General features: G+C 37.6%; 2 protein-coding genes across 3 annotated transcripts in view; one reads left to right on the top strand and one right to left on the bottom strand.

Moving 5' to 3' along the window:
• The window catches only part of stx8 (syntaxin 8), a 65,741-nt gene extending 60,914 nt beyond the window's left edge, over positions 1–4,827 (top strand). For both annotated transcript variants that reach the window (XM_026262997.1, XM_026262999.1), the window contains one exon: positions 2,240–4,827. In XM_026262997.1, the coding sequence (XP_026118782.1) occupies positions 2,240–2,298 (59 nt within the window). In that variant the 3' untranslated portion in view covers positions 2,299–4,827. The remainder of the gene's footprint in view (positions 1–2,239) is intronic.
• Positions 4,828–4,843: 16 nt separating this feature from the next.
• ntn1a (netrin 1a) overlaps positions 4,844–23,154 on the bottom strand; it is a 62,193-nt gene continuing 43,882 nt past the window's right edge. The window contains exons 3-6 of the mRNA XM_026262996.1: positions 18,984–19,133; positions 17,242–17,295; positions 10,253–10,327; positions 4,844–5,678 (exon numbers count right to left, since the gene is read on the bottom strand). Of these exons, the coding sequence (XP_026118781.1) occupies positions 5,350–5,678; positions 10,253–10,327; positions 17,242–17,295; positions 18,984–19,133 (608 nt within the window). The 3' untranslated portion in view covers positions 4,844–5,349. The remainder of the gene's footprint in view (positions 5,679–10,252; positions 10,328–17,241; positions 17,296–18,983; positions 19,134–23,154) is intronic.

The following is a 23,154-nucleotide window of genomic DNA, read 5'->3' as shown; positions in this document are numbered from 1 at the left end:
GGTGAAAAAGAGGAGCAAACAGACAAGCGTAGAAATCTGACAGCATGAATGACTTTTACAAAATGTTCTTTAGGCTGATTTAAATCTGAATGAGATTTCACCATTTGCCATTTAATGCAGAAAAAGGTTATGTTCAATTCGAGAGTAAAGCGGTTTCCCTTCATCTTGTAAAATGTCTTTCTTTAGGTCTACATGCTCAGTGGATATTGAAATGCCTTTTTTTTTTTTTTGGTGTTTGATATTTCACTTCTCTTGCCAGTTTTCTTTTAAATAAATGTGGAATTATTTAAAAGGGACAGGGGTCTGAAAATCTGACATTGTTCCTTGCCACAGTCAGAATGATTTCCTAACTCACACCCTGCCCGCAGCAGGCTTCGGTAGGTCGGTTTTTTATAATACCAGCGTAAGTTAGCACAGCATAGCTTCCTTTTGCCCTGTGCCTCAGTGCAGGCCAGCTGGCGCTGTGATCTCCAGTGGGAACACACAGCCACCGAGCCAAACTATGAGAGAAATGTAAACTAAAGTACTGAATCAGACTGCAAATACAGTACCAGCCAGTGTCCACGAAGAACAGCGCATATGTCAAAAATCCTGTCTGATTAGCTGAGATAAGCATGTTTTGAAAAGACGTGACAGATGATGGCGCGTCTGCTATGTTCGAGAGTTTGGACAAAGAAAGAAAGCACTGAAGTTAGGCACGCTCGAGACAAGCATATTCAGAAAAAAATGTATATGTGTGATCTGAAAGTTCGCTTTAAAGGTGAAAAATATTTTATGTCATTCTAGTTTAATGGACACATTTTATTATAGTAGCTGTGAGTGTTTTATTGGGTCTCATTATTCACTTAAGAAAAGGAAAGGTGCAATTTTTCACTATTATAAAATGTTATATGTTCTGGGACATTTTGGACTTTTCATATTAACAGAATTTGTTGGGTTAATTTGACATTTATATGTACAGTTTTTTGGTTTTTTTCTAAGAACATAGAATTGCTATCTGTCATGCCTAACATTTTAGAAAAATTTATATATATATATATATATATATATATATATATATATATATATATATATAATTTATAATTAATAATATATATTTCTAGATCAGAAATTGTATTAATTTTAAGGTTTTTCAATCACAGTCTGAGGTGTAGCTACTGTATATTATATTCGATACCATTAGCAAAGTCAGTATTCAAACATTTTTATTCAGGAACATACCTATATTGTGTTATCCACTAGACTTGGATAAGTATTTGAAAATGTTAAGAAGTGATTGATGCGAAAATAGTTTACACAGATTTCAAGAAATCAGATTTGCATTTAAATTAAATACCCTTAAATATGACAGTTAAAATATGCCTGCTATTAGATATTGTGCTCTGTGTTATTGTAATGAAAAGGAATTGGCAGCACTTAACAAAAAGTATATCATTTTAATAAAGCACTTATAAAACACACCCATATTCAATATATCCTTAAATGCATTAGTAATAAATTATTCAAACTTTTGTTACAAGCCTAGTTGTAGGCTTACCTTATAAACAAAACTAAGTGGGATAATGTTCAGTCACAGTTCATAGTTGTGGTTTCATTGAGCATTTCACAACTTCAAACACGTCTCATTTTAGCGTCGGAACTATCAGCTTTGTAAAAGCCGATCTATAACAGATGTAAGAATGTTCTGGTTGATGTCAGTGACTCACAGGAGATGAGACATCCTCTGCGACACCTTCATGGAATTCCTCTAGTGACATGGAGTATATTAGAAATTTGACTATCGGAAGGATTAATGAAAGGCAGATGCATCGCTGAAAGTTTCACCACATTTTGTTTGTCATTCTCACCATCAGTTAGTGTTGATCTTGAGTCGGAATTAAACACAGGGCTAAGAGCCCCATCTAGGAGTCATTACTGTGTTTATTTTAATGAGTGATCATTGAAAAATGCAAATAATGAATGGAATAAAAGGAATAAACTAGTTAGGCTTTTTTTCAAGCGTTTCAGGAAGTAAAAAATATAGATTACATTAAGTCTCTCTGAGAAACAGATCATAGTCACAGAATATAAACAACAGATTTATGACGTTTCTGCGGATGCACATGTGCTAGAGATCAGTCGTGTGCTTTTGCGTGGCAAATGGTGAATTTAAATGTGCACGCACACACAACTATTCACTGTCGGGGCATTGTGAAGTCGTTTGTTCATTCAAATGTTTTGTGTGTGTTCTTTCAATCAGGAATGCAGGGGATGGTTGTTCTTCTCCTCGTCGCTATCGTTGTCGTGGCTTCTTGGTAGACTTAATGAAGAGCAAGTTTCTGAAGAGAAGACGGCACATATTAGAAAAACCATCTCTGAGGTGAAAGAGAGAGGTTCTCACATGCTCCTGTCCCCTTTTCCATTTATGAAAATAATAAAACCCATGGCTGGGAAAAAGCCAAGGAATGGACCACTATGAAGAACTAAACGTCTAAGCTCCACAGATAATGATCAAAGTTGGATTTGGAATGGAAAGGAAAATAGAAAAGAGTTTTTGAATAGTATAATGAATATAACCATGAGCTCGAGATGCTTCAAGGGGGGAAAACCTATTTAAATTCTTTGTTTGGCAGCGTATCCATCTTGTAAACAAGGTCCGAGTCACAAAGCAATACATATACAGTATAATGCAAATATCTTCTTAACTTCTCTTTCATTTACAGGTCAGACTCTATTTTGTAAGTGAGAAAAAAACCTGAAATGCCTGAGTTTGTAATGTAACACTTTCCTGTCAATAGTTTTTAGCCTGAAAATGTGACTGTTAGAAATTCTAAGAAATCTAGTTGGTCAGCTTTTGTCTCAGCTGTTTTGATGGTAATATTTAAAATATCACAAATGTTAGTGCTGATCATTTCTCACGTTAGGTCATATTGTCTTGAACCTTTACTGTAATTACTGACTTAAATCTTTTTTTCCAACCAATTTTTATAAGAGGGGGGAAAATGAAAAGGCACACTAGTAATATTTTGAGGTTTTATTCCAAATGAATGCTGAATGTAGTTCTACCAGGTTGGTGTTCAGTAGTTATCTTCCCCTCTGGACTTTAATCACAACCATCTAAACAACCACAAACTGTAAAAAAGAAAAGAAAAAAAGAAAAGAAAAAGACATAAAAAATCCACAATGTCTTGTGTCATTAAATATTTTCTTATAATAACCATAATATATTAGTATGCACTGTAAAACAATATTGCAGACGTCTTGTATTTGCCACAGCTAAATTTACAATTCATAATATGAACAAGAAGCAATGTATGTAAGGTCTGCTGGTAATGTCAAATACAGGAGCTGTATTTCCACTGCTGCGAAAAGTCAAAACTGAACATAAATTTACATCACTGGAATACTAAAAATAAAAATGAGTGCGCACTAAGATACTGAGTGCCAAACAAAATACATTTACATGTGCTGTTACGAATATTGTTTGTAACCGGTAAATACAGCATATGTATAAATATCTGGATGTCATACATTGTGTACATTTGCAAGAAAAAATCATTGAGGAAAGATGAGAATTACTGCACACATAAACCGTTCATCAGATCTGACTTTTTTCTTTCTTTTTTTTTTATGGTATCTGATGTTGAAATGATCAGTTCTTGCCGTTTATTTTCTTAATGATCTGTGAAGGACTGACCACACAAGCAAATGTTAAATGACCCTCAAAGATCAGTGGAAAAGCTGTACTTTAGAGAACATCCGTCTCATTAGTAAAAAAATAAGTGTGTGTGTGTGTGTGTGTGTGTATGAGCAGCGTTTCTCACAGTGAAGAGAATTCTCTATTGTATTGAAACATTACTGTACATGCATTCCTACATTCACAGATGCTAAATGGACGTGGAAACGTTTAAGGAGAGATGCTAACTACTAGTACTAAACTAAATACTAGTTAAAGGTAATTCGTACACTTCTAAATACTGTTTTACACACAAGGAAAAATACTAACTATACAAAGCATTCTGCCAACACTTCCAGGACTTACGAAAAGGCCTGTTTATAGGGTGGACTCGTCACACTAAAGTTCAGTTTTAACAAAAGGACGTCATCGTCCATGTCTGGACTATAAACAGTTGAATCAGAGCATCAAATAGAGCAAGAACTGCTGTTTGTATTTAGAGTCATCTACCTCAATCATCATGTCTTATACAAAAATATACATGGTGGTTTTATTCCAAGTTCAAAAATAATTGTAAATGCATGCTAATAATTTTAGGATTTGTACAAGCATGCTATTACATTTTTATGGATCCTAAATCAGTTTTCACCACTTACGTGTACAGATTTGATGTAAAGTGGCATGATTCACAACACATGGATCAAACAAAAAAATAAAAATTAAATCAACCAAATGTAGTATATTTATGTCTGTTGAAGAGAATGGGCACTGCTTTAAATATGTATAAAGCTTCTTTTCTATTTTTTTACTTTTGAATCAGCAAACTCTGGGACACTGACAGTTAAAAGGGAAGTGGAAACATGTACACTGAACAGAAAGCTTGATTTGCTTTTGTGGTGCATCTGCTCGGACAGTCTGCACCAGTCTTCAAAGATTAGTTGTGTTCTTTGAAATATAAATGTCCCACTGTACATGAGCTTTTCTATGTTGTCCTTTTCATTTTGTTTGTATTTGTATTCAATGAAAAACAGCTCAACGATAAATTCCAATAATTGAATGAATAATCATTTAAAAAAATAAAATGCACCAGTATATGCATACAATTGTTTGATCTTCATGGAGGTTGTTACAAAGTCATACTTTTAAAATACTTTTCAAACCTTAAAAAAAAATATATATATATTTTAATTTGGCTGAAGAAGAGCAAATTAGTTTTGATATCTGTCATATAAAAAAAAAATCCTTCCAAAAGCTGAATTTTGATATTTCTGAAATGTTGTCATCTGAGATGCCGTTATGTATAATGCATAAGTTAGAGCATACATTTTTAAATGCAAAACTGATGAATGAAGTTGTTTTGTTTTTGTAATGATCAAGGACTGTTCCCTTTAAATATATATTTTTTTAGAATATTAAATATGGCTAAATCTGATTCTCAACCAGACTGAAAGCCATTTAACATAAAAGACCTTTCTTTATGCTGAACACAGGTGCAAAATTGGCAAACAGCAAACAAATAAGAAATGAAAACTGCATTGTGAACTCCTTCACACATGTTCCTATTTAAAAAAAAAAAAAAAAAAGTTAATATTCTCTTCATGCTTTTATTCAAAGCAGCGATGTTTAGTCCGTCTTTTTTTCTTCTCTTCTTTTCATCCACCATTCGTCTGGTGTTTCTCTGTCCAGCTCTTTCACTATGCTTTCTTGCATTTTCCTTTCTTCTCCCGCTGCTGAAACTTCCGGAGTCTCCGAGCCCAAGTGTCCTTCCATTGAATGACCAGACTGCCCTTGTCTGCCACCACTCCGCTTTGTCCTGGAGAATCCTCATCATTGCCCAGCAGCAGGTACTTTTTGCCATGCTTGATCTTTGGGCACTTGCAGGCCACATCCTTTGCTCTGACCCACAAAAACTGATCCCCCCTGCGGATCCGGCTTTCTCCCTGCTTGTAGACAGAGATGATGTTGACAGTGAACTTCCACCACTCGCCGGCTTTGTCTGCCTTTAGGATGTGGACCTGAACAGCTGGTACAACAACAGAGAATAGAAAACCGAATTAGCTACTTAATACAGATGGGTGAAATTAAATTTTAAGCAGTTTCAACAGTTATTTTCATATAAAAATATTTAACACTTTAAAAATGTTGACATTTAAAACTAGCTTAGACCAAGTTGATTGAGAAATTATATTTGTACGGTTTAAAAGTATAAAACTATTTGAATGGAAGGAAAAATCCTAAAGATGTTTAAACTTAACATTTGCCCATTTGCACAACATACACGTGTACAGTATGTTAATTTATGTTCACAATGAGGCCTGAAAGTCTCCAAAAACTAGTGGAAATGTTTCCATTTTGCATATTTCTAATTTAATACAACTGTTTCCATTACAACTTCTATTATTTGCATAATTTAAAAAAAAAAAAAAAAAAGTTGATTGATTTCAGAATTTCTTTGTGACCCTGGACCATAAAACAAGTCATTAGATGTACAGGAATATTTTTTTATAGCCAATAAAACATTGTATGGGTCAAAATTAAAGATTTTTCTTTAATTCCAAAAATCATTAGGATATTAAGTAAAGATCATGTTCCCTGAAGATATTTTGTACATTTCCTACCATAAATATATCAAAACATATTTTTTGTTTAGTAATATGCATTGCTAAGAACTTCATTTGGACAACTTTCTTAATTTTAAGGTGATTTTCTTAAGATTGACTATTTTTTTCCAATAGTAGTATCTTGGCCAAATACTGTCCTATAGTTATTTATTGAGCTTTCAGATGATGTACTGTATAAATCTCAGTTTCAAAAAATTGACCCTTATGATTGGTTTTGTTTTCCAGGGTCACATTTGGTTTTGATTTGTGGCCTAGATCTAAAACTTTTTTTAATTTGTAATCTTTTTTTTCCAAGGTTCATTTCAAGGTTTAAATTAATATTTAAATAACAGTTTTTGTGTTTGGTCTTAGACATTTAGATCCTACGGCATACATACATTTTATTCTAAAATCTTTGTTGAATAAAAAAATGTAGACACACTGCTCCATAAATAAAAATTCAGCAGTGCACTGCTCCAGTGTGCCTAAATTTACAGCCACAATTGCAATGATAGTTCAGCCGTGGGTTCAGAGTCTGGCTTTGATTCTGATTAAGTCGTTTGTATCTTCTCAGTTGCCTCAGCAATGCAGGTCAGCCTTCAGTTTAAAGTGCTTTCAAATAAAGCATGTAACTCAAACCCCGTCGCAGTTTGAGATTCCTTGCAAGTGTGAATCCTCAAAATCTGCTTAAACTGCCTGTAGACTCATGCTGTTCCCCTTTCATTATTAATAGCCTTCAAGGTGCTTTGTAAGGTGACTTTGACAAAAAGGACCAGCAAAACAGGCAGATTTAATTTCGTCTGCGTAATGCTTTGCGCTTGGCTAAAGACTGAGGCTGCATCATGCAGGCTAATGGTTGCTGATCTATGTATCTGTCTGTTTACATTATTTACACACTTTACACAACATTTTAAAGGCTAGTGTTAGAGTATGCACATCACTGGACCCATATTTAGTTGTTTTTTCCTATGATGTACAACATTTAACCCCAGGTTACAAATGTTCTGCTTGTAAGAATTCATGGTTTTCACAAGCTTCCATTTTTACCATTACAAATCCCCTTTTCAAATTTATAGGAATCAATTTATATCTTGCACCACACAGCTGACTCTTTAAACTCCTCTTTTGTATTAGGTACCAGGATATGCAAAGTTCTTTAATATCTAAAAAAGGAGATCCAAGTGCTTCAGATGTGTTTTGATTAAATTAAATTGCAACATGTCTGTGTTTATTTAATGGCATCTCATTTCAACTGTAAACTCCTTAAAATGTTAAAGCATTACAATCAAAGGTAATTGTTAAAAGGGTCCATTTGCCGGGGGATGGACAATTATTTCTTACCCTCATTTTGTTTCAAAACCATTTTGCCATTTTGTTTTTTCTGTGGAACACAGAAGGTGATTTTTTGAAGAATGTTCTTGCAGTTCTCTTACATATAATTGAAAGTAAATCAGTCAATTAAAGTGGTTCATATGATTTGTTATTAATATTCTAAATATTCTGATGCCGTACAATAGCTTTGTGTAAGTGTAATTTAAGCTGTTCACTAAAAGCTTGGTATCTAGTGTAGCTTGTTCCTGAGATACACGAATATGATTCATGAAATACTCATTCTTTGGAGTCGGATCTTTTCAACTAAATGCTTAATGCAGTTCACACAACTGTTCAAGAGTTCACTGTTCTGACTCTCAAGCTCACTTCCTTCATGACACACTGTTAACTCTTTACTGGAGAGGATGTCAGGTAATAAGGTGTAATTTTGATAGGTTTCCCACATAAAATTGTTTTTCTGAAATGTTTGTCTTTTTTTCTTCTTCATTTTTGAGTTTAAGCCTAATTAACTTGACAGGATATCCTTCACATAGTCATCTATTGCGTTCTATGTAAGAAAAAATTTTTTTGGAACAACATGAGGGTGAGTACTGTAAATGATGACAGATTTGTATTTTTTCCATGATCCAAAAATAATCAGAAATGAAATTGAATAAACCTTTAACTTTATGTCAGTGTCACCATTTGGAAAGGTGGAAGTCATTTATCTAGTGATTGCAACATGTCACAGCCTGTGGAAGCCCAGCTGTGGTCAGGATTCCTGTGGTGTTTTATGGGTAATGTGCCAGTGAGGCATAAGGTTGTAAATATCATGCCACAAAGGGCCTGATTCTCCTATAAGTCCTTTAGATGACTCCATCTTCAAGCTCAATACCATTTCCAGCCATTTCCTTCCATGCTGCTGTAGCATAAAGCCCCCCTGATGCTCGAGAAGGCAGAAGGAAAGTGGATTAGGTTTAATGCTCAGAATGGGGGAGTTTATCCTAGATTGTTCACTTTTCTGTAAAGAAGGAGCTTGCCAGCTCTCCATAACTGAAGACAACTGTAAATTGAATGCAGCGGGGGACCATATTATCTGGATAAATTCTTAAATGTGTATTAAATGAGTAATGGCAGTGTAGAAAGGAGAACATGCAAAGGCGGTCTGCAGGAGGTGACAGGATCACATAAGACGCAGCTTCCAGTGTGTGCCAGACCTCCTCTCTACACTGCAGGGATCCCCTGTGTCTTCACCTTCAATCTAACTGATTTCTGAGAGGTCTTCTGAGCATAAATGCTTACTGTAATTATATATATATATATTCTTGAAGGCTACAATTCCTTATTTTCAAATTTAAATTTCAAATTTAAATTTATGCATTTAGCAGACGCTTTGACTTTCAATGCATTCAGGCTAACAATTTTCTGTTCAAATATAAAAATAAAAAAATCATAATAACAATTATGGCTGGATCTATTAATTTATTTAAAAATATATTAAATAATGCCATTCGTGTATACAGTGATTAGAACAACCCTGTTATATGATTTGCATTGTTTTCATTTCTGAATTAATTTTGATATTTTGGGGAGCATAAAGAAATACACATCAGGGTGTTACAACTTTCCTGATATCATAATGAAGTTCTGCTATATTTTTGGAGGAGAAACAAAAAACTACTATGATGTACAGTAAAAAAAAAACAAAGCATAAATTTCTTTTTTATTAATAATAACACGGCAAGGTTAGGTTAGTTTAGTTTGTAGAGTGTCATGTGGTACAATTTCCCCAAAACATAATTTTTACAAATAAATAATTCACAAAATTTCATATAAAAAAGAAAAGTTATATTACCTTTACATTTTTAATATTGTTAGTCATTACATTTAAATCTTGAAAATGATATAAACTTATTTAAAACCATATGAAACCAACATTAATACAAATAATACATTTTGTTTCTTGTCAAAGGTTTTTTTTTTTTTTTATCTGGACACGATTCATTGTCATTGATCCATATAATAACTATGTCAAAGATCAAGGCAAAATGTTTTTTTTTTTTTTTTTTTTGGTTAGAGGATACGTTTTATTAATGTTCAAAAATATTACAATTATAGCTATACCCATATCATTCATTGTGATTTATTCACCATCAATAAATTACCTGAAATTAATCAAAAGAGCTGTTAAAATGCTCTGGCTGTTATTAAATCTGCTAAGCTCTTTAAGTTCCACGGGGTCTCGCTTGACTGATGAAACGGCCCACCTCTGTAGGAGAGGGGCTGCACATCTGCTCCTATTCATGGACAAGAGAGGGCCTGCTGCCCCCAGGAATGCAGGACAGGGACGTGCTCTTCCCTTAATGAGGATATCTGTGAGCACTTCGGTCCCTTCTGCCCGTCACACTGCCATGGCTTGATCCGCTTTGGGCTCAAATACCTGCTGGGCTGTCCGTCAACGCAGCCTCCCCTAAACCCTTCCCTGATGGCCTTTCCTCCTGTTTGATCCTTTGACTTTCTTCTTGAAAGCCCTAAGTAAGCCATCACTACAATATACCAACACTGAGGGGGCTCGAGGGAATTCAGCTTTGGATGAAGAATAAAGATGTTGTCGAGGGCAAGGATTTGAGCCACCTGCGTAAATGTGGGAGTGTGGTACGGTGTTGTGTGCACTTTTCTCACTCACCGTAATCTTTCTTGCAGTACTTCTTCATATTGATCTTCAGCTTGCCTTTGGAAGCCTTGCAGTAGGATTCACAGTCTAAAGTCGGAGGTTAAAAGAAGAAAAGAAGGGCAAAAAAACACAATTAAATAATGTAAAAGAGGGAACGTTGTCAAAAAAAAAGGCAGCTCTGCAAACTACACATCTATCCTGAAGTCCTGGCCTGTTGTGACACCCATCTGCCCAGTTTAATTGTGAGGCTGTAATAGGGCTTGTGAGGCATTCAGCAAAGTGTCTTTTGCTCCTTAGAAAAACAGGAGACAAAAGGTCCCTCTCATTCTGCTCTCTGGATGTCTGGACCTTCCCCTGCTCTGATGGGAGCCCTCTAAGGCCAAGCGTATTGTGCCACCCAGCCATTTTTTTTTTCAGCTCCATGCTAATTTCTCACCCTTGTCTCCACTGTCAGTGCCATGATGGGCCTGATTAGGGCTTTTTGAATCACGCTCCCTCCCTCTCTGTCCTGTCAACCCACCCTGTACGTCTGTCCTAAAGCCGCCCTCCCCCACCGCAACCCCTGAAGACCATTTCAACCTTTGGCATTTATTGATTCGGCACTCAGGGAGGTGGTGGTGAAGGGGGAGCAAGGGTTGTCCAAGCACAAAGAGAGGTCAGGGGGGAAATTAGCAGCGCATAAAGTCTTTAAAAAGCTTGTTGTGTGTAAAAATAAAGAAGAAACATGGCGTGATTTGGTTCAGATTGCGGTACTCTTTTTAGCACGTCCAGATAAATAACTAAACCATTGCGCCTCAGTTGCTGTACGACGACACGGACACGATTAATTCATTAAAAAAAAAAACACCTCTTTCGAGCATGCAGATGTTTAAACAGAGAAGTTTTCTATTGCTGTTTCCCTTACGCCCCACACATTGTCATGGCCTTTTTTTAGTGGATGGATGGATGAAATGAGAAGACGGAGGAGGGGGAGAGAAAAACCTTTCAGCTCGCCTGCATATGAACAAACTTCATTGTTTCGGCCGACCCTCGCTCCATGCCTGCCTTTTACTTTCTTTTGGGCTCGCTATTCTCTCGGTGTGAAAGAGGTTGCCTGGGGAACGAAGGAATCCGAAAAAAATGCCAGTGAAAGTAGTCGCGCAGAAGTGGTGGCGCGAGGGACTCCGAGGTGGGGTTGGGCGAGTCAAAGCGTGCACACTGTAGATTGGAGGTGGCAGAGAAACTGTAACCGAAATGAAATTGAGAGTCCATAGTGTGGCAGCTTCATTTCCATTTAAATGAAGACTGTAGAGCGACTGCTTTGTTTTCCTATAACCCTGTTTAATGCCGTCACGATACTTCCCTTTGAAAGCCATCATTTCTCATTATCTCTCCTTTAAGGAGGTGATGAGCACCCTGAGATTCCTGTTTAAACATCTCATCTCTCGCAGCAAGGACAAATGTACTCATTGTGCCCCCTCTTGAGTTAGGGGAAGTAGGGTTAGCTTGCCGTCCCGTCAAGATGCTCCCACAGAGACCGGTGGCGCCTTAATGGATGTTTTTCCTGCCGTCTTTTCGCGTGAAAGCTGTGTATGAGAGATTTTGGCACCAAGTCTAGTGGCGCTGTTAGCGGTGCCAGTGAGTAAAAGAAAGCTGCGTGTAAGTTTGAATGTGAGGCTTGTTTGACACTGAAGAATGAGTGGAGGGCACTGGTTACACGCTGACTGTGGGGACCCCTGCGGGGAAACATTTGTGGACAAATTCTCTCCGTCGCTAGATGTCGAGGGAAGTTGTTGGTCTGGAGATTCAGCGGAGAATAACTTTTCGCCTAACAAGTCTGTGCTATTCAATGTCACTCAGCACTTCTGAAAAGCCTTGACATCTAACACTGACAATCTAACCTGCTGGGTCTTTTAGCGCTTGAAGACAGCCACACACTGTACTCCGTTGTTAGCAAAAACAGCCTAAAGCTGACCTGAGGTCTGTTTCCAGTCTGACCTCTGATGGAACAAACAATCCTATTCATGGCCGCATCGCAGATCTGGGAACTGTAACAATGAGGTGTGAATGAGCGCACAGGGGGGAGGCTTTCTCTGTGCGGAATGAGACTGATTGAGAAACAAATTGCTGCAAATAAAGCATGTAATTAGATTATAGCCAGAGCCCCAAACTCCCACTGGGGCAGGGACTCAATGGGCAAGCTGGGTCTATTCCAAAGGGAACTGCTTTTTTTCCTCCTTCCCTCTCAACCTCTCAAAATATCCTTCTCGTTTTCTGTCGTTCTTTCATTCCATTCAGGACATTGGGGGAAAAAATAGCTGTCTCCTGAACTCCGGCAACGGTTTAAAGAAACAGACCAGACAGCGCGTGCAGTTTTGATTCAGAGTTTGTTTTGGTCACGGTAGCATTGCTCTAATAGGGAGAGAATGGGGAGAAATCAACTTCATTACTGTAAATGAAGCCCAGAGATGTGTGGGGACCATCGCCAACACTCGAAATGGGAGAGAGGAGAGGCCAGCTCTAAATTAGATGAGAGCTTTGCATTCACGATGAGACACTAATTCAACACTATTCACTCTCTTTCTGTCTCTAATTCTCTCTATCTCTCACTCACTCCCCGTTTTTGTGTGTTTCTTTTATAATCACAAGGAGCCTCATTGAATTCTATAGTACCATTTGGTCTTACAAGGGTGAAAGTGTTAAAGGGTTAGTTCACCAAAAAAAAAAAAAAAAATCTGTCATTATTTACTCACTCTTGTGTCACTGAATGACTTACTTTCTTTTCTGTCAGAAAAAAAGGCATGGTTGGGGGCTGTTTGTGATCACATTGGGTAAAACTCAAGTCTCATATTAATATATTATCACATTATATTATTACAAAATATACTATAATCTTCAGGGGTAGATAAGCTACAAAGACCAATAAGTACCCATGTTAAAGGGCACAGACTGATGTGCCTGAATTTTTTTTGTTGCATCTTTTAAGAAAATTGTTCTTACAGAGTTCTGTGGAATACAAAAAAGTACATTTTGGAATATCCTGTCCACGCAGTTCCACTTAGTGATATAAAATAGGAACTAGAGCTCTCACGTTCCAAAAAAAAAAAAAAAAAAAAAGTGTGAAAGTATTATAAAAGTAGCCCATATCACTCTATATTCCATGTTTTCTGAAATTAGGCAATAGTTTTTTGTTAGGAACAGATGGAAATTAGACCGTTTTTGGTAAATACAATTTAATTTCTGTGATTTCAAAACTATTTACAAACAAACAGATTATAATGCACACACATTAGTCACTTCTTTTGCTTGTTTTATAGTGTTTTCTTGTTTTCAAAACTACAAACCATAATTTTTTCAAAGAGAAATGACAGTTGGTCACACTTTATTTTAAGGTCCAATTCTCACTATTAACAAACTATTAACTACTACCCTTGCCTCAATAAACTCCTTATTTACAGCTTATTAATAGTTAGTAAGGTATTTGTAAAGTTTAGATATTGGGTAGGATTAGGGATGTAGAATATGGTCATGAAAGTGAAAGTGAATGTTGTGACATTTGCCAAGTATGGTAACCCATACTCGATATTGGTGCTCTGCATTTAACCCATCCGAGTGAATAATATGTGCTTTATAAGTACTAATTAATAGCCAGTATGTTATTAATATGCATGCTAATAAGCAACTAGTTAATAATGAGAATTGGTCACAAACTAAAGTGTTGCCAGATAATAATGCGTTTGAAACCACATGAGGTTGAATAAATACTGACATATCTTTTTAACTGGTTATGTAAAATAGTACCATTATTTACAACTAAGCATCTGTAAATCCATGCAATTAATGACTATAAAACAACGGGCGCTGATCTCCTGATGCAGGTATGTAGAGACATCTCTGTCAGTCCTAGATGAGTGTGTGTGTCTGGGGGATTATGCAGGGGTCTTGGGAGTGGTGACTCACACCACGCATGACCTTGCCACACAATATGTGTTTTGTCTGAGCTGAGCAATCGGAGGTATCTACAATGCATTCCTCCCCTCCATGTGGCAGTGCTCAAGACATATTAATATCCTCCTTCTCCTCTCCTCTCTCGATTTTCCTCTGTCCTCCTGACGTTCCCCTATTTCATTCTCATAGACACCTGCTACACAGCTGCCTGTCCCACCCTCCTGTACAAGAACATACAGGTTCTCTCTCAATCGCAATTTTTCTGCATGGGCAACTGCTACAGAGAAGGGTGATGGTGCCCTGATAAGAACATCTGCTTGCAATCGTCTATTGGATGAGGTCATATTTTTCTGCCGTATTGTGCTATCCTGAGGTGAGCTTTGGGCCCGGAGTGAAGGTATAATGTATGCGGTCCCATAGCAGGATGCGTGGGTGGTCTGGAGTGTCCATTTTGATGGGGGCACTCAAATAGGTCTGTCCTGTGCCCCACCTCTCCATCAGCTTGATTTGGAATGCTGCACTTTCCTTGGAGGGTTGCTCACAAAACCAGATGGGTCGAGCGTTTTAGGGACTCAAAATCAGTGGTTCCCCCATTGACTGGATTAAAGGTCATGCCATTTTTGCTAATAAATTAAGTTTTTTAAAACATGTTGATTTTGAAATATAACTGGCCGGTTGAATTCCATTAAATGATTGGAAAGGGTGTATTTCATAAATTTTCTGACCATTTAATCATTTTGCCATTATTGTCTGAACTGAAATTCTAACATTAAATCCAATAATAATAATAATAATAATGATAACATAATAGCAGCATATTAGTATTTCCGGAGAAAATAAAGGTCTAAAATGTGACAAATGGTGTTTACAAAGAAATAAAAATATACATAAATAACAGAAATTAATAAATAATTATTTTTTTATCTAGAAATAATTAATATAGTTTATTTTTTTTATTGTTCAGCACTTTCTTTTCTGCAAAAACAAAAGATGGGCATAATGTAGCTATCTTGCATTTTAGTAATTTAAAAAAAGATTAATATCTGCATTGTTCCAGTTTTATAAAGAAATAAAAATATAAATTATATTTATATTAATATAAAATAGACAAATTTAAATTAAAAAATTAAAAAACGGTATAGAGAGTTTTGTTTCTTCTTCTTCTTCTTCTTATTATTTATTTAACACTGCTTTAGCTTTTTCTTTTCTACAAAAATACTAAGTCAAGCACAATGCAAGTTTAGTTTTACACATGTGCTGCCATATGCTTTAGGGTCAGGCCATGACAAATGGAAACACATTGTGGTTAATGGTTTAACCTTTTCCCTCCGCTTTGCCTATTTGTTTATTTTGCATGGGTCATAACACCCTCTATCTCAAATCATTGATAGTCCATTAAAGAAAGTCACTTTTCACAATGCAGTTCTGACATTTGGCAAGAGCCAAACTACCAGTCATGAAACCCGGAATTGGTTTCAGATGGGCTAGAGAAGAGTGAGTAGGACAAAAGAGGGAGAAATGTAGAGAGAATAAAAGAGGGTAGAAGAAAAATGTGGGGGCAGAGAAAATATCCCAGAGAAGAATGAAATGAGGTCCACGAGAGAGAGAGAATACCAGCAGCTCTGCTGTCAATCTTATCTGTCAGTAAAGCATTAGAGGTCTACGACGATCAACCAACAGCTGCAAAGAGTTTTTGCACGCTAGAATTCCTCTGTCCGTGAGAATGACGAATATTTTTTCAACAAAAACTTTCCATACGAGCAAACTAAAGCATGTTCTCTCTCTATGTTGAAAATACTATGTTGGGGGAAAAAAAGAGAGAAGTTGATGGCTCAGGGAAGAAAACTTGGGAAATTAAACATCTGATCAGGAGACACTTAGTCTGTAATTGCAAGAAATTTTAGGGAAGTGTTTGTATATTTGCGGACAGTGTTTTACTGTCTGACGCTGAATGAAATCATTTGGCAAGCATGGAGGTTAAGTCTGACGGTCTGCTTACTTTTTAGACGTATTTATAAAACATCTGCGGCAAGAACGAACACGTAAAGGGATCTAACTGTAAAAATAGATCCCCTTAAAAATTTCTGTTCCTCTTTCATAATGGGTTAGGGTGAATCAAATCCCACTTGATGAGGAAAACCTTAAAATATATTGAAAAAAAAAGGCCTCAAAAGCACCACATTTAAAGACAAAGTTTTACAAGAGCGCAATTCCAAAACAGTGCCAATGGGCATGGAAATGTCTGCGGGGGATTTACTAACAACTCGCAAATTGAAGAACACAGATGCAACATCTCATTTACATATTGACCAACGCAATATACCAAGCGCAGTGCAAATTAGCATAGTTGCAAATAAACAATAAAAAAATGAAGAAAAATGAACGTTTCCGAGAAGTTTTGATAGACCTGGTATTATGTAACTCCTAGTTGGGGGTTCAAAGTCATCTTTTATTTCCTGAAACAATTAGAATAATGTGTTCTTCTGGCATTCCAAATAAATTAATACATGTGGGAAAAAACCCTTTGCCTTCAACCACGTGCTCTATGTTCTCTGCGGTGCCTCCGTTTGCAACAATAATTGCAGCCATTTCAAGCACAAAATAGTTTAAGACATGCTTTTATTGGGCATTAAATAATGGCAGAAATACCAGTAATTTGACAAGCGCAAACATTAGTAAATCTTGTTGCGTGATTCATTTTTATACTCTCCTCCCATAAATTTTGCGTCTGAAAGGGAAACTCCTACAAGTGAATATTCAATAAAGTCAGGCACAAAAAATATTTTTTTCAGCACTAATTCATCACTGTGCGTCTTTGGTAAAACTGACAGTACAATTTTTACTGCAAAAGACCAGTGTGCGCTGACACAAGCTGTTAGTAAAACTGGCCCTATAAGTTCTCAGTCCTGGGATACTTACAAGTGACCTATCCAGATATGATTCAAAATGAGCCTTTACAAAGCAAAACAAGTGTGAATCCACTAGCATTTCTGAATAGTGAGCAATCCCATGACATCGAATTTATTATAACTTAAACAATATTCTTCTCAAATGAGGCTAAGATCGGCACTTACCTGAAGGTTCCTCTGTGCTGCTTGCAGTGGTGGTCGGTGGAGCAATGGGAATTTCTGTTCCAAAAAAAAGAGAGTACAGTTATCAAAATAAATAAAGCATGAGAAAAAAAAAATTATATGTTGTTTAAAAATAGAAATGTAAGTTCACAGAAAGGCATAAAATTTGCGCAATGGAATTACTCTTTTGCTGTTATAAAAAACAGTGAGATAAATGTCCAAGACTTGATTCTTTCATCCTTCCTTCCATGGCCTTTTCATGAATGGAGGAGATTTTATCCTCAGTAAAGCCATGCATGACGAAAGACCTTTGCAACAAAGTGATTGAATACATAAAAGTGGTAAAAAATAAGAATTGTCTTTTGCCATATTGGAATATATATATATATATATATATATATATATATATATATATATATATATATACAAGAAGAAAAGGCACTTACTGCCATGAGGAGGACAAAAAAACAAAAGGAGGACTGAAACAGCTTAAGCATACCCAGAGAAATATGAAGAAGTTGATAAAAGAGTGCTCATGTGCTCTGTGGAGCTGGTGCACAAGCATGCAAAAAGAGCCATTTGAAGGAAGAAAGAATCAAGTCTTCTGATTAAAAACAATAAATAAATCATGGACGGTCTTCATTATCTGGTGGGGTTCAAAACTGTTTTTATGCTCTTGTTGAACTGTGACCCTGAGAAATGTTACAGAGCCAAAATATGTTTTTGTTGCTTTTATGGTGCTTTGGCCAGTAAACAAGGCTTAAACAAGAGATATCTATCTTTAATGTTACTCTTGTCAAATCTTAAAAATTCAAAACACAGCTTTTAATCAATAAGGCTTTGGACAAAAGCGCACATGCCATATTGAGTGGTTTAATGTGTAGTTCAATAAAGCACTACCAAGGAAAGTCAATTTTGCTGTTGGCGTTTTGGAAAGATGTGCGCTGTACAATGATACACATTTTCTGTGGTGGTCTTACTTCCAATATCAGCACTACATATCTTGGGCTCCGCTTGGTGAACATGGGAATGAATTTAATGCCAGATTAAATTACAGTACAAGCCTGTTATAAATTTTTGAACCCTATTGATTTATGGTCTTCAGAATAAGAGGACATGGTAGCATTTGTAGCCAAGACTTCCTCGTGTTAAACTGAGCTTGGCATGGATTTTGATACTGCTTAAATTTATATGGGCTATTAAAAATAAATATGGATTATTTCACAATTATGAGAGAAACTAAATATTTTCAGTTCAATTACCGCAGTGTGCACCTTTCCAAGTTTCACACATCAGTGCTTGTGATTTTCCCAGGAAAATCAAAGATTCAAAAAGTCATAGGTTGAATTTATTACATTAAACTCCCTGCCAGGAATTTCTCCAGAGCAATTTTTTTGTTTGTTTTATCCACAAAAGCTCAAAAATCCAAAAACCAGGGATGGTTAATAAGTTAGCTTCATTCATTATCATGCAGTCAAGATATGTTAAGAATCTTAAAATGTAATTATTTTACTGATTTGGTTTATGAAGTAACCAACATCAAATGATAATTCTGTGGAATGACCTTAACGAGACATGGTTTCAAATTTCTTCCAACGTGATTGTTCATAAATGCAGATTTTCATGAAAAGTTTCAGCTCAATATGTCAACGCATTCCATGGACAAAAACATAAGTGCATTATGGCTCTTTGGGTATTGAAGTGGTTTAAAAAATAGAGATCTTGACATTGAGTGATCCACATACTTATGCAGGGGGCAATGGGAGATCGGCTCTGCTGGTAGCCTTTAGCACAACGGTTGCATGTGATACCCATCACACCGTCTTTACAGGGGCATTGTCCTGTAGTTTGGTTACAGGTTTTGCCCGCAGCCCCCACAGGATGGCAATCACAAGCTGTGAGGAACAGAAGAAAAGAGATAAAAGAACACACGTGTGGGGAAACGCACATACAAACAGTACACACATACAAAAAAAAACACAGATAAACAATAAAAGTAGCTTTTAGGGCCCAAGTCTGGGGAAATAAGTGGGAGAAGATTGGTGAAGCAGTTGAAAAACACACTGTGTTTTGTGAAAGTGGTGACCAGTCTCTAAAGAGTGTATCTCGTGAAAAGAGCATGCACACACATATGAAACTTGGGTATGAAAGTCAATAGTTTAACAAAATGGCTTGAGAATGTATTTTTCCTCAGTGTGCATTGAAGCAGGGTTCTTCAAGGAAAAGCCTCTTTGTTGCTGTTGTTGTATCTGGCCTCTAAATGTATCTGGACATTTTTGGATACTCATTGAAATGTCATTGTACTTATATATATATATATATATATATATTAAATGCTAAAAGTTTTCCCCCCAGAATTTGCATCACATTTTAGATATTTTTATGTGTTCACACAGGTCTCACAACATCATTTTCTGCTAATATTTTCCAATTAAAAAAAAAAAAAATCTTTTTTTTTTGTCTTTTATTAACAATCAACAATACTCTTTATCTTTTTAAATATGTTGCATGAAAGAATTTTCTTTACAATGCATTTTTTTATACAATGCAGAAAACCTTTAATACATTTTAAGAGTTTCTGAAATATTTAAACACTTTTTGGAACCACTCTATAACAATATTCAAATATCTTATAATAAACACATTTCCTGAAAATATGTTTCCCTAACATGTGCTTGCTTTTTTCATCAGAACATTGTGCTTGTGCCAATAATGTATGTCACATTTCCTCCCTCTTGGGAGGTCTCTTTCTAACATATGGCTCAGCGTCTCTCTCCACTTCTTAAAGCTTGTGAACTGATTGTATTGCCTTTGTGTCAAAATTCCTTTCAAGTCCTTTTTCTTAAATTCCCACCATGGGTGGTTACATTAAAGTTATTTTGCAAAAAGAGCAATGCCATTTACTCAATATTTCCCCCACATCACCGTGGAAGTGATACACTGTCAAATATTTAACATATTAAATGAATAAATTAGCTCATTTATTTGTATGAGTAATGAAGCAGAGAGAGTTGTGCTTAAACTTTATTTCTTTTAAGCCTATGCTAAGAGCAGTAAAGTGAAGTTCCAGTCCTAAGGCTAGAACAGCGCAGAGAGACAGCCACTCCCTGCATGTCTGTCTCTTTTCGCTTGTCACTCTTTTGTCATCAAAGCCAAGTTTATGTCTTGTCTTTGGAGTTGTCATTAGGTAGAAAATTGCCACACTTCATCTTTCGTCACAAATGTGCAGTAAACCACCCTAAAGATTCAATAAACAGCTCAGCTGACTAATTCCTAATAAATGAAACAGCTTCACACCCTTCATTGTGGTGCAGGTCATTTTAAGAAATGGTTTTCTGTCTTTGTGGAAATGGATGATCCAGAGTCAGAGTCAGTTGTTCTTTTCTCAGCCTTGATGATAACACTGCATGTTGTCATATGAAATTTAGTCAGATTTTCATGCTCTTTCAATCGCATAAATTGTGTGTTTACATTCTCTTAGGAATGTTCGACAAACCGAAATTTTTTGGCCGAAAATAGCAACAAAAAAAAATATTTGTAATTATTAAATGCACGACAGCAAGACACTGCTTAGTGTTGCAGTGTCTCCAATAAAAAGAGGAAGGGGTGGTTGTTGTTGGTTACTGTATGATGATTAAAATTGTGAAATGGCCTTATACAAATAGTAAATAAACTGCAGAACGTTATGTTTTCTTATACATGCATGAATTGCATGCATTCAAACAGTGCTGAACAAGCTTGCAGCGTTATTTGCTAGACAGGGTTCAAAGTCCAAAGCATGCTGAACACATCACTATCGTCTGCTTCAGAGTTTCCTCTGCCAATGCGAATGCAACCAGCAAAATGGCCCGAGATAGATATTGGTTCTCCAGGAACCACAATGCTGGCTAGTTCCAAGAACTATGCGGTGCAAAAGCACCTGAGGTTGAATCTAGCTTTTTTGGAATAATAGTGATTACCTGTCACGGTGCAGCGTGCATTCTCAGCTACCCCTGCGGTCTATGTTGTCCCGTCTGTTCTGTAGCTGGTTGTCTGGGAAATCAGTGCTGATCGTGGCAGGGGTGCGCAGATAACGAGCTGATTCTTTCCCTCCCGACGCTCGTTCCCCCACTCCCTTATATGTCTCTGCCTTTCTGTCTGTCGTCGTGAGTAGATTGTTTTGTCTTTGCCCGTGTTTTGTGTGTGTGTCCAAGCTTCACTCTCACCTTCTGTTTTCCTGTCAAAGGATCCGTAGTTCGGAGATCCGGCAGCGCGTTGTCTGCAGTGTGCCGGCCAGCTCGTAGACCTCTGTGTGTGCCAGAGCATTTCATTATTGCTTTGTGTTTTGTGGCGAGAATAAAACTACTCCTTTGCCCTACTCTGCATCTGAGTCCTCTGCCTAAATCGCACCCTGACAGAATCTACTCACCAATGAATGGATTCAGCAGAGGAAACGGAGTTGCGCTGAGCCCTTCTGCAGCAGGGCTCTCTTCTGGGTCAACGGCAGGAGGAAATTGCGGCTTCTCATCGTGCCTACTCGGAGATCACTCTCCAACTCAAACAGCTAGCAGAACGGCTTGACCAGCTGCAGGCCAGCCCTTCAGCAGCCCCGGCTGTTCCACCTGCTCCTTGCCACGTGGAACCATGACTTAATCTGCCCGCTCCATACTCGGATGAGACCAACTAATGTCGTCATTTCTGTCCCAGTGCTCACTGACTTTCACTCTCCAGCCTTCCTGATTCCCCACGGAGAGCAATCCAGGGTAGCGTTTGCCATCACTCTTTTAAAAGGTCAAGTGAGAGAGTGGGGAATGGCCATGTGGGACAGCAAGCATGACTGTTGAGTGTCATTTGAGGCATTCTCAAAGGAGCTGTGCAAAGTGTTTGACTGCTCGGCACATGGTATTGAAGCAGCACAAGCATTGTCACTGCTTCAGCAGGGAGAGCAGTCAGTGTCTGGTTACTCCATTCAATTCCGCAAGCTCTCCGCGTCCTGCGGCTGGAATGAGAAGACTCTCTGGGATCACTTCCTCCACTGCCTGGCAGAGCATGTGAAGGACGAGATCTATTCTCTGGAGCTGCCCTCTGGCCTGGATGAGCTTATCGACCTCACAATTCAGGTCGACGACTGGATTACTCTCTGTTCTCGGCACCGAAGAGAGGGGATTCCTCATGAACACGTCACCGGAGGAGGAGCCTGTGCAGATTGAGAGAGCACAGTTGACCATAGTAGAGCGACGCTCTCGCCTGCATAATCAGCTGTGTCTGTACAGCGGTGAGGCGGGTCATGTGCTAGCGGCATGCCCTGTGGAGGAGCGACGCTTTTCACGCAAGTGAGAGGGCATGTTGAGCGTCACTAGAATTCGACTGCCACCTGGTGGGCGTTCAGAGTTTCAAGCTTCAGTACAGTTTGAGGGAGCTGTTTTGCAGGTTTCAGCATTGATTGACTCTGGAGTTGGAGGGCGACTTCATGGATTCCAGACTGGCAACACGTCTGGGGATTTCGGCCATTGCGCTGGCCGAACCTATTTCTGCCAGGACCATTTGTGGCACCCATCTCACTAATATTACTCACACCACCCAGTTTGTCACATTAACTTTGTATGGTAATAATGCTGAGGAGATTAAATTTCACCTTATTCACTCACCCACCGCTCCAGTGGTGTTGGGTCACACCCTCATATTGATTGGGCCTGTGGTTCTCTTTTGGCTTGGAGCCATTTCTGTGCTCAGTGTTTGGGTGCTGTATTTTCCCCAGTCTTGTCTCATTCTGTGTTGCAGGAGCAGCTGGTTAACCTGGCGGATGTACCGGAGCCTTACCATGATATGGGAGCTGTTTTCAGTAAGTCCGGAGCTTCATCTCTTCCTCCACACCGCCCGTATGACTTTGCGATTGACCTGTTGCCACTTCTCCATCTGGTCCGGAGAGGGAGGCCA

This window comes from Carassius auratus, chromosome 6 (assembly GCF_003368295.1).
Source record: "Carassius auratus strain Wakin chromosome 6, ASM336829v1, whole genome shotgun sequence".
Classification (NCBI taxonomy): Eukaryota; Metazoa; Chordata; class Actinopteri; order Cypriniformes; family Cyprinidae; genus Carassius; species Carassius auratus.
The sequence above is the reverse complement of the archived record's forward strand: the minus strand, read 5'-3'. Positions and strand labels throughout refer to the sequence as shown.